General features: G+C 36.0%; 1 protein-coding gene across 8 annotated transcripts in view; it reads left to right on the top strand.

Annotated features, from left to right (window-relative positions):
- The window catches only part of RIMS1 (regulating synaptic membrane exocytosis 1), a 484,376-nt gene that overhangs the window by 381,899 nt on the left and 86,562 nt on the right, over window positions 1-15,915 (top strand). For 5 of the 8 annotated variants that reach the window (XM_007456117.1, XM_007456119.1, XM_007456118.1 and 2 more), the window contains 2 exons: window positions 502-614; window positions 6,300-6,448. The exons of the other annotated variants lie outside the window; for them this stretch is intronic. In XM_007456117.1, the coding sequence (XP_007456179.1) occupies window positions 502-614; window positions 6,300-6,448 (262 nt within the window). The remainder of the gene's footprint in view (window positions 1-501; window positions 615-6,299; window positions 6,449-15,915) is intronic. 8 annotated transcript variants of the gene reach the window in all.

Genomic DNA, 15,915 nt, shown 5'->3' with positions numbered 1-15,915 from the left:
GCAAGAAAAAAAAAAAAAAAAAGAATGCCTCAGAAAAGCAGGCGCTCTTCCATTACAAGAGTTTTTAAGTGACTCCTGCAGCTGAGGGTGTCACATGGTGTGCATGCATGTAAATAAACACGTGTATCTCTGTGTGCTGTGTTCTATCTATATGTACAAGCAACAGCCAGTTCATTCAACAGGAAGCATATTTTCACAATTAAATTCGGTTTCACTTAATGACTCATGAATGGAACTGAGATAATTTCATATCCGATAAAGACATAGGATCCTTAGCTTTTGTTACTAACCGTCGTGTCCCCCATTCTGTGTGATTTGAGTCACATTCCTCTTTAGAGCGACAGTTGCTAGCATTGTATCTTCTGCCTTTTTTTTTGTTAATCGTGTGATTTCTAAATTTTATTTGGTTGAAGTCATATCAAAAGCATTGCATTCTTAAACCATTCGGTTCCTCAGAGGTGCTTCGGTGTTTTAATAGACTCCCGTTGTGTGTTTTTGCAGCAAGCTTAGTAGTGGAGGAGCGAACGAGACAGATGAAAATGAAAGTGCATCGATTTAAGCAGACAACAGGGTCTGGTTCTAGTCGAGAACTTGATCGCGAACAATACTCCAAGGTAAAACCAGTAACCAACCAATAGTTCCCCTGGTAAAAAAAGTACATTATGGGTAGCAGGTAGGACCAGTGAGCACCAGGTTACAGGAGAGAGGTTATCCTTCAGGTGATGGTCTTGCATCATAACCTCTGTCCTCTTGATATTTTCACAAGATATAAGTTTAGTAACGTATTGTCTATTAACCTGGATTAAATGTTTTATCTAAAAAGAAAATGAAAATACTTGATATTGAAGTCACTTGATGATCTATTGTCGTGGTCAAATTCACATAAATAAGCAAGATATTTTAAGCCATTTTATTGCTTGAATATCACTTAATATTGTATTTTAAATATTAAGATATAGATTTGTACTCTTAAATACTATTTGAGGTTGATACTCTTATGGAGATTTCTTAGCAAATGACAGAAATTATGTGATGTGAGATTTCTTATTGATCTGTCTTTAGTGAGAAAAATAACTGATTTCAAAGTCTCAGAAACTGAAATCCACACAATTTCAAGTGAATAAAAATTTAATTTATATTTCAATATTATTTTGTATGGATGCAATAAGGAGTTTACAAACTGCTAACTAGCATCTGATAATTTTGATTAAGATATGCATAGAATTTTATACTTCATGAAGCAATTTTAAATTTATTATCTGGTTTATTTAAAAAGGTTTTTTTTTAGAATACTACAAAAGTGGCAGCAGCCACTACAGGAAAACCCGCCTTTTAATCTGATGTCAAGAATACTTTTGGAAGTAATGACCTTTTCGAAATTCAGAATTAAATACAACGTTGTTAGCTTGTTATATGAACCTAGAAAAACCTACTCATTTTTAAATATTGGAGGTTGTTCATTATATAGCCAGATATTCAGGGACTAACACAAAAATATGGAGGTGGTGACAAAATCTGATTTGTCACCAGCCCACCATAGAGCCATATGTGCTGGATGCCAGCTTATCACTTTATATCTTAGTTTAGTTGCAGAAGGGTTGCAACTGGACAACGTCCAAGGTCGCTGTGATTCAGCGGGGCTCAACTCCCAAGGAGTCTGAAACAGTATTTTAAAAAGTAAAATCAGTAAAGAAAAAAAAAAAATCAGTAAGCAAAATATCTTGATGTTGCAGAGTTGCTGATTCCAGCTCCACATAGTTTTTCCTCTTGTTTGTTCTTTATGATATCGTTACTTCATCTGCTATTTGTCTGTCTTTATGGGTATCATCATCATTTTTGCTTGCTTTTACCACAAATGCAGTAAGAATTAAGAAGCAGCATAAGTTAGGTTTCCTTCCTCCACTGTTGCATGTTCTTATTTAGAAACAAGCTTTAAAGCTGGAAATGTTTTCTTGATTTCTTAGCATTATGTCAAAGGATGAGGTCAAATAGAACAGCAGGGATAGGCACAGCCAGTGCAGGAAACAAGAAAGAGATAAATAAAGAATCAGCGTAAAAAGACTGAAAGCCTTTTCTGAACTAGGCCTCTCATCATTAATCCCCAACATTAACCCATTGAAAAAAAAAAAAAAAAAAAAAAAAAAAAACAGAAAAAAACCTATAAATGAAGTCCCCTAGAAGTCTAAATCACCACTAACACATATTCATAATGAAATCAAAAGTAGGTTTATCGGGCTTCCCTGGTGGCGCAGTGGTTGAGAGTCCGCCTGCCGATGCAAGGGACACGGGTTCGTGCCCCGGTCCGGGAAGATTCCCACATGCCGCGGAGCGTCTGGGCCCGTAAGCCATGGCCGCTGAGCCTGCGCGTCCGGAGCCTGTGCTCTGCAACGGGAGAGGCCACAGCAGTGAGAGGCCCGCGTACCGCAAAAAAAAGAAAAAAAAAAAAAAGTAGGTTTATCTTGGTTGGAAAATTCCAAATTCTCTGCTGGGTGGAAATTTAGAACTTGAAAATACCTCAAAATGATCTTCAATTCCACCTCTCTTATTTACCAGATTCATGAAAACTGAGGCCCCCTCAGAAGAAAGGAGGTGCTTTCCCAACATTAACAAAGCCTTTCTAGGGAGTGGTGAGCCCACCAACTCCTGATCTGGAACTTAGATGCCCTTCGTTCCTCTTCTGACATCACTGAAATGTACACATGACTCCAGTTTGATTCAGAGATTCTTCTATGGCTTTTGATTTGCATGCAGTTAAATTATCATGTTCTATCATTCCTTCCTTATTTGCACATTCTTTTCCTTTTCCTTTCTCATTGCATTTAAATATTAAAAAACCCATTACATTCAAATCTTACTGCATACATTGATACTACTATATTACATAAATAAAATTATTATAAATTATACTGATAAGTGTGAGATCAAAGATATGGTATCTTTAAAAACATAAGACTATAGGACAGGAAAAATATATAAGATAACATAACAAATAATTAGCTTATTTTTAATTTTATATGTTAAGTAAATGGTAAGTACTCTCTGCAATTCTAAGATTCCTAATGAATGCTTACAATAAAATTTTTAAATAGTTTCCAGTAGCAATTGCAGTTAAAGCTCTCGCATTTTTTTCTTTCTTAAATTTATCCTTTTACCTCAACCTTTTTACAATTTACTTTACAAAGATCTATTTTTATTGATATAGTTGAGAATCAGTGTTTTCATAAATTTAATGTACATTAAATTTTGAACTTTATTCCTTTATTGACTTATTTTTAGTGTTTTAATCCATTTGGCATTTTGGATGAAGCAATGCACCTTAGTTGAAATTCTGCCAAATTAGAAATTGGTTAACAGCTTTCAAAATATTTATAACCAAACACCAACAGAACTAGATTTTCTTCAGGGCAAAGAATTACCAGACACATGTAGTATAATTCCTAAGATGTTTCAAACCTGGCATCTCCTTTAAAGTATGAAATGAATCTAATTCCGTCCTGAGTAAGGAATTAGCACTAACTTAGCTTTTGAGAAAACACAAAACTTCGTATCTCTGAAATGTGACACTGTGCTAATTGTTCACTGATGTTAGACAGAGTCGCATGCCTTGGTGATGGAGTAAAATTCATAACTGGAGAGTGAATTTGCATGTAGGCCTCACATTTTAAAGAGTACTTGTGTTTCTGTAACCCAAGAACAGCAAGCAGGATTGACGTGATGGTTTTTGGAGGCAGCTGCCAAGAGTTTATTATTACTTATGAAAATAGCAGCCCTGTTGTTAGAGCTTCCCCTCACATCAAGGACAAATTTCCCTGCTATGTGATCAGTGTATATTTCTCCTGAGGAGGCTACATTTCTCAAAATATAATTAACGTATTTCTATTAAAATATTTAATTGTTAAATAGGAAATTTAAAGAATCATGCTTGATGAAAAGTCAAAGTGATTATTTAAACTTTTAACAGATTTTGAAAATAAATACACGTAGCAGTATAAAAAAAGCGAGTATAAAAGCAAGTATAAAAGCCTTTCCGTTCCTTCAGATAACCAATGTGAAGAAAACTGTGACATGGTGTCAGAATGGTAGATTATTCTTTACTCCAATATAAAAGATTTTTAATATGACAAACAATCTTTTAAAATCCCTTGTTTTATCTCGTGGCTGGGATAGCAAAAGTCTACGGAGAAAAAGACATGATTTATAGAAAAGGAGGATTTGTTTAGTTGGAGAAATAATTCCATGCACACTCACATGATCTTATGTTATAGTCTACACTGCTTATTATTGGCATTTGTTAAATAAGGGGAGAATTTGTGCTGGGGTCACGCCATGCCAGAAAATCTCTTACAGCTGGGCAAATTTTTATTGTATTAGAAACCAATTCATTCATATTCTCTCATGGACAAGCTATCATTTCAATGTTTGGAGACATTATAATAATCACATAACATATTTACTTAGCAAAATAGTTTCAGAAACAAGTAATATAGGAAATATGTTTGTACCCCAGTAACAGAATTAAATTCAGATTCCACTATGTGAGCATAATTTTTACACCTATTCTGTAAATAAAAAACAGTTCTTATTGAAATGAATCCTGTCAGTCAGCACCATGCTATCAGATAGGAAAGAATTTAGTGGTAAAACATTATCATGTTACTTTATCATAAACCATATTAATTTTAAATCATACATGAAGTTATATAAATAGCTCAGTTCTGAACATAATAACATATATGCATGTCCTTTTGGATTATAATGAAGCACATGGCTTTCAAAAACAGATCATGCAATTATGAAAAAATTCTTTGGAAAGATAATTTAATAGATATTCTATGAATTTGAAATTGTTTTCATGCTTGAAGTGAAATTCTTTGCCCAAAACATACACATGAGAGATGAAACATTAAAACTAACATTTAAATACCTTAGGCCTGATGTACTAGCACTTGAGGGATTATTAAATAAACATGATCCTTTCTCTAGAAGTTTTTAAAAAGTATTATTGTCTTATAGTTCTTTTTGTATATACAGATCTACAGTTTAGCAGCATTTTATTTAGTACTCTTTAGCAAGACAATTGTTTATACAAATTTTTAGAAATAGAGTGTTTGGATTATTTCAGATATATTAAAACTCATTTGATATGGAACAGAGAGGATGGGTGAGTTTTTCTACAAGTTTAGCAAACATTTGATATTTTCACACCTTAGAACATAAATGCAAAATTAAATTGCTCGATAAGAAACTTAAATACCCAATGTTTGGTCATGTGTCCCTTTAGTTATGTGTTCTTTTATTTTATATAAGAAGTTATATTATCTTACCTTCCAGTACCTAACAGTAGAAAATCAAGTATATATTTGTTATTTTAAAGCTGTAGATACTTACATAACCTTCCTATTTATTATGATTAAAACACACATAGAAAAATAAAAATAGAGACTGTACAAAGCTCTTCACTGTGTGATTCTTTGCACTAAGAGTGAAGTAGAAAAAAAGAGTAGATTAACTGCTTTGAAACCTTCACAAGTTTTCATCTTTTACCTAATGCTTTCTAAGACCTCAGGTCATGAATACTAAAGACAAATATAAAGACACATTTAAATATGAGATACAGTGTATCTTGAAATTTTAATAGGAATCCATTTTTTACTTTCAGCACGTAGTTGATAGTTTAAACCTGAAAATAACTAATTAAGCCATAATAGCAAGAAAGTCAAAGTCCAGTCTTTGCCTCCTTCTCTATAATGTCTTTGGCACAATCCTTCTGCTTTCATGTCAGTGCTTTTTTGCAGAGAGATGTGTTTTTTGGTTACATTTGAAAGAATGTAATGTCTTAGCATAGGGAAAGTGTGTAGGTAAGTTGAATATAAGTTTTAGACTCAGGAAGCGCAGACAGATGGAAGCAGTCTACCCCATGGATAGAGTAGAATCTGTAGGCAACGATGAAAACCCAGGCAAGGGAAGATGAACTGATGTACAAGAAAAAATAAATAATACAATTCTGAGGTCTTAAGTATGTGCAAATCATTTATTCAGTGAATTTTCCACCCAAGCATTGACACTCTTGGTTTACGATTCAGTCCTTATAAACCACTCCTTACCATTCGAAGGGGGCCGGTTTGTGTTACTGGAACCCGTGTATCATGCTAGCGTTTGGGTTCTTTTAGACTCCACACCTATGTTTACGAAAGTGCACTTTTGCTTGATGTGGGCTGAGTAGCCATTAGCCTCACCATGTGTGTCTCTGTTTGCCAGCCTCCGATGACAGAGCTCACGCTCTCGTTTTCCATCCTTAGTATAACGTACATACAGATCAGTACCGAAGCTGCGACAGCGTCTCTGCCAGATCCTCAGACAGTGACGTCAGTGACGTGTCTGCCATCTCCAGGACCAGTAGCACCAGCTTCCTGTCCGAGCAATCTGAGCGGCCCAGGGGCAGGACCAGGTGAGTGGATGCCACTGTGTGTACAAACCGGGTAAAAATGCACCGTGCTTCCTGAGTGTTCTCACTCAAGCAGAGTTTAGGTCAAGTAGCAGAAACATTTCATTGAAACTACTGGGCCTAGAGTGAGTTCGGCGTTGATTCGCTGTTGTGTAACGTTGCCTGGACTTTTTGGTACTTACTATAAGATGGGGCTGTAACCAGAGTCATATTTTAGAGATTGCTCTAAAATTCCTTCTAAAGTGATTAAATCCGCAAAGCATTCTTTAGTCCAGTGTCAGAAAGCTCTCTCTGTAAAGGGCCCCATAGTAAATATTTCAGGCTCTGCAGGACAATCTGTCTCGAAGCTCTACATTGCCACTGAGGTGCAGAAGCTCTGCAAACAAGTGAATGCAGTCCTATTCCAATAAAGTTTTATTTACAGAACAACAGAGAGCGGGCTGCATTTTCCCCTAGGCCGTAGTTTGTTGATCATGCCTTCAATCACGTAGCAGCTGGTCCGCCTTCAGGTGGATGTGATAACAAAATACACACCCCTCTTTTACAGTAGGGGAGTTGTAAGAAGTTTGCATGAAGTTTGTTTAAATCACCGACAGTTATCTTGATTCTCACAAGACAAATAACCCTGCCGAAAGGGAAAAGACCTCAGGAATCTGGCGCCATTTTCAGTACAGCAGACTCAGTATGGACAAGGCATGTTTTATATTTGTTCTTAAGTAGTTTCCAGAAGCAGAAGTTTCATTGAAGGCACTTTGGGGTTGATGAGAGGACCAAGAAATATAAATGTTCAAAACAGGAGCAACTATCTTCCTAATATTCCAAAAGCCTTTTATGATCGCACGTTTTGATGATGTATCCTGAGGCATTCTGTCTTCCTGGATTTCTCTGCACCTAGCTCACATGTTGAAGCAAACTGAGACCAATTATCTTACTGTTAATTAACAGTGCCACACTGAGATTCTGCAGGAGCAATTCTGATCGATCAAGACCTTACGAGAACGTTTTATCTCTATTTTGAATATTCTCAGCATCTGGTCCTAATAGGATATTAAGTTCTCTAAAATTTAAGAAAGAATGAAAAGAGCTGAGGAATGTAGCCGTATTGAGCTGCTAGGATAGAGGGGTAAAAACGATTATAATCAATTCCTTTCTATTGAAATATTATTAAGATGTTATGTTTCAAAACCTATTTGGTTTAGCAAGAATACTGATAAATAGGGCTTAAACAAAGACTTTTTTCACTTTTAGTCACTAAAAACAATTTACTCAATAACTACAAAACCGTAAATCTTGAAGTAATTTTATGTTCACAATAGAGCCACGTACCCTGAGTCCTATGCTGTGAAGTATGACTAATTCACAGAATTCATGTTACCAACGAACTGTGAGAATAATATGTGGGTCCACTGTCATTCTCTTGAAATTTCAGGAGAATAGGTTCTTCAGGGAAAATTTGGCTGTATGATTTTTGAGGAAGAAAGCAAAGAACAGAGAAATTTTAGGGGGCTCAACAACAAGGAACTATGATTTTATACAAAGGAAGAGAAAGAGCTTCATGGTAGTGATTGGAGCCAAGGTTACTCTGTGGGAAAATGCTAGTTTATCAGATAACACTCACTATTACTAGATCATGACAAGAAGCAGAAGATAGAGGATTTTTTGCCTCCTTGATTCATATAACTTTTATTACGTATTGAAGGTGGAGGGGATGGAGTAGACCTAGGAAGGGTGCAAATAAATTTCTTAATGACAAATCCGTTTTCCGAGGGCATTTCCCTGTTTCCGGCTTCCCTTTCCCTTCTCTGTGGTTTAGAGCACATTTGAGCTCAGTTATTTTTACGTAAGTGGATTATGTAAATGCAGTCAGTTAAGCTAATGGCTAAACAAGTCATTGTTTAGATCAGGGATTCTTTAGATCAGGGATCCTTCATATGTGGTGCATGTTTGATTTCTTAGAACACTTAGGAGGAGCAAAGAGGGTAAGATGAGCTATGGGAGGGGCAGGTCTTCCTTCTTACATCTTTTCATGTATGTTCTTCCCCCTAAATATCCTCTCAGGTGCACGGACACACATGTACACCCCCCCAACACACACACACACAACACACACACACACACACACACACACACACACAGAGTTACTTTGGGTCCACCATCAGCCCTATGGTAAAAACCTGAGAGGAGGGTCTGTGATGAAAAATAAAAATGACATCAAAAAGTTACAGGCTCGGGCTTCCCTGGTGGCGCAGTGGTTGAGAGTCCACCTGCCGATGCAAGGGACACGGGTTCGTGCCCGGGTCTGGGAAGATCCCACATGCCGCAAAGCGGCTGGGCCCGTGAGCCATGGCCACTGAGCCTACGCGTCCGGAGCCTGTGCTCCGCAATGGGAGAGGCCACAACAGTGAGAGGCCCGTGTACCGCAAAAAAAAAAAAAAAAAAAAAAAGAAATTTGCAGGCTCTTCAGCTTTAAATATTCCCAATTCTTACAACACTACGAATAATGATTTTTCTCAATATAGTACTGCTTTGCATTTCTGTGGGGTTTTTTTAGTAACTAACACCTGCATAGGTTTTAAAATTTTATTTATTCAAGTTCATGGATAAAAGATGAAAAATGTGATCAATATAATAATAGATGTATTTACATTTCATAATAGGTACCAGCAAACTTTTGAGTTCCTATCAAGAGTAAAGGCTATTATTTTCCAAGACTTCATGAAAGTATAATATCTAGGCCGCATACTCAAGGAGATTATAATCTGTTTTAAGAGTTTGAAACCTGTTTTTATATCCTGATTCCCTGCACAGCTGACACTTGAACAATGGTTAGGATATAATTGGGACTCAAACCCTAGTTCTTTTGATTCCACATATTGTGATCTCTAACTGAACACAAAATTTCCCCCACACTTAGTTAATTTAAAGGTCTATGGAATGAAAATACAAGTACTATATTTATTGAAAAAAATCGCCATGTAAACAGATCCATGCAGTTCAAACCCATGTTGTTCAGGAGTATATGTCTTCACTCACATCTTCCTGTGACACAGGAAGTGTTTTACTGTGCATTGCCTTGGATGGGTTTTCATCTGGAAGTCATTAAAAGGATTTAGAAGACACTGTAGCATCCCCTGAAGACAGTGCTCAGTACGTAAAAGTCAGCCAGGTGTCCACTGTCCTCCTGAAGGACCATAGGGAGAAACCACTGACTTGATCATACCAGTATCATACAGAACCGTAGTATGTAAAGTACCACGTATGGTTTTGACCCCTTCTATCCAAGTATGCTATGAACCAAGAAGATGTCAAGATAAGCACATCTGAAATGAGCAGTGGTCTGCACAGTATGATATATAGGCCAGCATTTCCCAAACACTGCTTGCTACACTTTCCTGTTAACGATTCATAGTACACACTATTGTTCTTAACATTTTGAGACGTTCTGTCTTGTAACAACTTGTTTATCTTCGCTTATTCCAGCACATACCAAAGTTATTTCATTCTGGAATGCCTATTTCACAGGGACATCCATTAATGTGTTGCATAGTTTTTGAGTGAAGTTTGGGAAATTCTGTTTTAGATAATCAGCACCCTTCTGCCTAAGAGATAAAAGGCTGTACGGAAAGCTTTAAAAAGCCTGTTTGGGGGACAAATAAAATTAAGCACTTATCAGATGTGTATAGGTTGAAAAATACAAATACATTTGGATGATCAATCTCTAAAAGATCATTTTCAGAATATTAGGAACTCATGGGCCATATTCTGAATCTTTTGTGTTTGAGATGATAATGATTAGGCAAAAAATACCTTGACCACTTGGGGATGGACCAGCTAAACCATATGTTTCTGTGTGAATTGAAAAAGGGCATCTCTCCCTCCAGATGCATTCTAAATGCTTCATTCAAAATAGCCTAAAACATACTCCATGTTTTCAAAGTTGCTGTATCCAGGGAACTATAGTAGAAAAACGTACACTCTAATGTTTATATTAGGGTAATTAACCTTTTGTAGCTATAAAGAATTAAAAGTTATTCTAAAATTGTTGTCACGGATTAATAAACAGCAATAAAGATTTGAAGTTCCTACTTTTTCAGACTTGTTCTGCACGTGAGGTACAATTTTAATTTCGTATTGGCTTAAATATTCCTCGAAGAATGTTTTCTTATCCAACCATAAAACATGCAAAGCATATTAGTAGAGGTGGCATAATTGATGATAAAAATGCACATATACTAGAAGCCCAGAAGGAATGTGTCGAGTTTTTGAGTTCTCTATGCTTTTTTTAACATCAAAGAAGATGTTCACCTCAAAAAGAGGCTAAATTTTCATGACATAGCTCTGATTTTTTTTTCATCTTTATCATATAACCATTTCTTTCCAGGGAGACAAATTTCAGATGTTTGATACAAAATCAAGCTATAAAAGCAAATGCAAGCGTAATCCTATAATTGCTCTCAGATGTTACACAATTTTAGACGTTCTGTCAAAAGCAACAATTTCCCAGCAGCATTCACGTTTGTGACAAAGGTTTGCCTTGATCTATAAGGTTGCCTTTCTATATCTAAGTGAATTTTGATGCAAATCGTTTTTGGTCCTTTTATCATCTCCTTTTGAAAGAATATTTTCAAAAGCAGTTATCTTTTTCTACATTCGTAGTTTGAAAGACTTGAGAGCTTTTTAAGAGAAGTTGTCTTCTATACACAAATATTAATCTTGCAACTGTAAATTTACTTAGATCTGGCAGTTGATGTCACTAGGCGTAATAATTAGCGTATACTGAAGGAAATACACTTATATTTATTGGCGGATTTTAAAACATTGTAGGTTAAATTATTTGATATTTTAAATTGTGATAGAGAATGAGTGCCTAGATTAATATCTTCCAGAAAATCAATCTTATTATTGCAATTATGCTTGAAAAATATTACAGAAAATCTCAAGTGCCCTTTATTTCACGATGGTTCTTCAACTCAGCAAGGGAATACAGGATACCATTTAAAAAGAATCTGGATTTTTTGTGATGGCATTTGAAAAATACTTAACTGCAAAATCATTTGAGCAATTAACAGCTCAGAATACCAAATGAAGCTTTCATTTTATATACTTATTAATTGTTATGCCTACTGACGTCGAATACAGTCAAGAGTGCCCAAGAGGGAATTCTTAGAGCTAGCCACACAGTTTTGCATGCTCGCCTGGTGTGCTATAGAAAAACAAAGTCTACTGAGATCTACAAAAGTACTAAAAAGAAAGAGGAAAATGACATGGAGATTTGATGATGAGGAGAGAACAAACTGGAACACAGTGAAAGATGCTGGATACTGAATATCCGAGAAAGGAAATAATATTTTGGCGATCTTCTAGTGGCTTCTTTTATGGCATTTCTTCGTTTTAATTGTCCAAGACTGACGGGTGGACCATTATTATTTCCTGTGACTAGATTAAAGCTGTAGAGAGATGGAAAGACTGTGCCATGTGCCCTTTAAAAACTCTCTACCTTTATGGTAAAATTACTAAACCATACTTATTAATATACCTTATGACTGACTGAATGTGCCACGCATCTGAATTGTTATACCGCACCATATCTGTAATATAAACAAAATACTCTTGACTTATGACTGTAAGTCACACGGCAGTCCTTAGAGTAGCCAGTTAGAGCTCTCGGGGCAGGTGAGTAGATTCTCCTGGTGAGGGCGTGCCTTGCAAACCTTTAAGACAGTTTAAGGGGAAGCTGCGCTGGTCCAGTTTGAACAGCTCCAGACTGCTTTGTTCTTAGTGTTCTACTCTGTCAATTCATTTTAGATTTACTAAGATATGTTTAGTTAAATTCTGGGAAGGTCAACAGAGTATTAGAGAAATGCTTCCTGTATAATAAACAATAAAAATGGTCAGTTATAATAAAGTCTTCAAAATTGAATAGAAACCCAGGATATCTTATGAAGATGGGAGTTATTTGTTGAAATGATCATTTGTAATTAGATCTTAGAGACAATGTCTTTTGGGAAAAAATAACTCCTCTACACATGGAGCTGTAAAGTACGTCGTGACTTTTTGTTATTTGTAGAAATCTATTTCCCTGTAGCTTTATTTCTTCTCTTAGGATTAAATTAGATCATTTTTAACATTTAAAAGATTTTAAAGAGCATGTTCAATGGAAATTGTAGATAGTGATAATTAGAAACTTTTCTTTAATGGGAAAAATAAGTCTTAGTGTGTGTTTGGAAGAGGGTGTAAAAACGTATCTTAGTCAAGCTGAAATAAAATCTTTGAAAGCTCAAAAACAAACCATATTAATAACTTTACTTGTAATACATGTTAGTCTGTTTGTGATATTGTCTATTTGTGATATTGTCTAAATCATAACTGATTGTGTACAGTGAGTATAACTTTCCAATTTGATTTAATTATCCTAAAAGAAGTTACACATTTAATTTAATATTGTGTTGTTAAATAAAATAAGAACATAATTCTCCCTGCTTAATTATTATTTTCCCCACAATATACAAGAAATTATCGATAACTTACGTACTGCTAACAGCACATCTGCAGTGTAATAGATTATTAGAAAGGTATAAAGTTTATACATCTTTTAAGTGCAAGAAAAATAACATAGGTGATAAATCCTAAAGTGAATTGACAATATTAAAGCAGCTTTCAAATACAACCAATTTATTGCTTAGGAATAGTTTTCAAAGAGAAAATAATTTCAACTTTGGGCTTCCAGTTCCTGTTCACGGTACAGGATATGTTTGTAGCTGTGATCTTGGCTTTCGACACAGAGGCCAGGAGCAGTGCATTCACTCTGGGGCTATGACCGATGTCCAGAAGTACCAGCTTTGGAGTCAGGCTAGGCTCGGGTGTAAGAGACCCACTCCTTTGCTAAGACACTGACTGACTCTCCTTCAGTGCTCTGTAGTTTCCACAGCATATGAGGGCTTCCTCAAGGGCCACTTTTGCCACCCTTTTGTCTTTGATGTGCTCTAATTACCACATAGACCAGCTATGTGAAGGATGCTCTGTGCTCTATTAGTGATCAAATAGCAGGGTAACTGTTTTGAGAGGCCGTCAGATTGTTACTATATTTTTGTGCCAAGACATATAAAATGGGAATTTTCTAACAGATTCTTAAGTTTCTATTTTTCTTCTGTGTTTATGTGTTTATATCTGCATGTTGGAGAACTGACTGCTGATTATAAACCTGGCAGTTTTATGTGGATGGGTAGCTAACAGTTTTAATGGTCACCAAGCATGAACTCTGGTTATCAACATTAACTACCGGTTCTTCAGGAAAATCTCCATATTTCTGTGGTAATTATCCTATTATTTGAAATGGATACGATGTCCTTTCACTCAAAACCAGTGCTTCCGAAACTTTACCTATTTCACGTGTCACTTTCATATTTTGCCATGACTGCGTAACACATATATACAGCACACAATATCATGAGTGCTGTAACAGCTCAGGAGTGTAACAGTTAATAATCTCATTTTATAAATAAAATAAAATGAAGCAACCTGTTAACTTTACTTGGCAGTAGGCAGTAGAGCTAGAATTGAGAGCCCTGTGATTTAACCTCTTTATTTTTATTTAGTGAATCTCTTTATCTCTAATAATAGTTTTTTGCTTTAAAGTCTATTTTGTCTTACACGACAAATTTTAAACTAGTGTTCAATCTAACTTTTCACATCCTTTTATTTTTAATCTTTCTCTTAAAGGTTGTGAGTTATGTGTGAGTTATATCTCTTGTAACCATCATAGAACTGGATTTAGATTTTCTTTTTTCCTTCTCGCTTGACAATCTGTATCATTTAATTGGCTAACTAATGCATTTACATTTATTTTGATTTCTTACGTATTTGGAATTCTTTCTACTATCTTTTATGTTTTCAATATTTATTATTCTATTTTTTCCTCTTTCCTGATGAGTTTTGAATCAAATTGTTTTTATTTCATTTCTTTCTCTATTATTCTGGAAATTATATTATTTCTATGATTTTAGTGCCTAATTTAGTGTTTCGAGAATATATATTTCGTTAAGTAATAAATCTACAAGTTAAAATTACTTCTACTTCCCCCTAGAGGAAAAAAAAATGACTCTATACACTTTAGCTCCTTTACCATCCCTCCACCATTTGCATATTTTTTATCCAGTGTTTTAATTATGTATTGTTTTCTTTCTCCCATTATTGGATGTTATTTTTTTTAATGCTTTAGAATAAACCACATATTTTCTAGTTTCTTTGCTAACCATTTTTCTTGAATCTTAGATCTTCATTTGGGAAGCATTCTCCATCTTCCTGAAATATATGCATTGTATTTTTTTAATTATTTGTTTGTTTGTTTATTTATTTATTTATTTATGCAAATCAATGCCACCAGTGAAGATCCCTTAGGACTTAGACCCAGACCCACATTGTCCCTTGTTCTCCAAGTGTCTTGGTTCATGCAGGGATTTCAGTTTTAAGTCTCCTCTGACCCTGGACTCAAGGCTCTAAATTTCTCATCTGCAAAACCTCCCAAGACATTCATAACTCACTTAGCAATCTGTTTTCAGTCCCCTCTTGGTCTTTAGGCCACAGGGATTTGCCTTTCTTTCCTGTGAACTTAGGTTTGTATTTTAACAGGTATTTGTTGTCATTTTCCCATCATTTCTAGGTATTGGGGAGGGAAAGGATTTTTCAGAATATCTCATCTACCACTTTGCTAGAAATAGTAGTTCATATTTAATGTGCTACTATTTTCTTAATTTTTAAAAAATTTACTCACTTAAAAGGATAATATTTAAAGCAAAATAAATAAATAAATAATTGTAGCAAGAAGAACTGTGGCCCTAGGGAACCTTATCCCAAGTTAGAGGGAAAATGCCAGGGCAGAGAAAAGAGAATTGCATGTTGAACTGGTGGTGAGATCTAAGGCACGGGAGGACAAGTGATGGGGGTGGGCGGGGGGAGGTGGAGGGAACTGAGGACCAGGAAATAAGGGAAGGAAGGAAGAAAGGAACAAATGAACCAAGGGAAGAAGGGAGGGAGGGAGGAAGGAAAGAGGGAGCTCCAGCAGAGAAAGGCCCCTTGAACGGTGAGGAGAAACGGAAGCTGGGAACGGATAAATCGGGGTGGGGGTGGGTGGGGGGGTGGGATTTAATGAGGGAGCCCAGGTGGGCCATAGATTAAGGGAGCAGTTAGTGATCCTGCAGTAAAGAGGTCCTTAGAGGCTGCTTTGGACTCAGATGCTAATCTTCGGTTCAGTCTGCTGTGGCCAAGGTGACAGGACACCAAGCACATGAAGCTGGGCACAACGGATAGCAGGGGCCCCTTTTTTCAAATGGTGGCAGTGGACCTGGGGAGCGTTGCCAGTGCAGGATGCTGACAAGCAAACAAACAAACAAATCAAAACAAAAAAAAACCCCAACCCTTTAATATCAGGCCTTCACATTCTGTAGATTGATACAAAACCATTTTGCTACACC

This window comes from Lipotes vexillifer, unplaced genomic scaffold (assembly GCF_000442215.2).
Source record: "Lipotes vexillifer unplaced genomic scaffold, Lipotes_vexillifer_v1.1 scaffold693, whole genome shotgun sequence".
Classification (NCBI taxonomy): Eukaryota; Metazoa; Chordata; class Mammalia; order Artiodactyla; family Lipotidae; genus Lipotes; species Lipotes vexillifer.
This window is presented reverse-complemented; position numbering and strand designations above follow the sequence as displayed.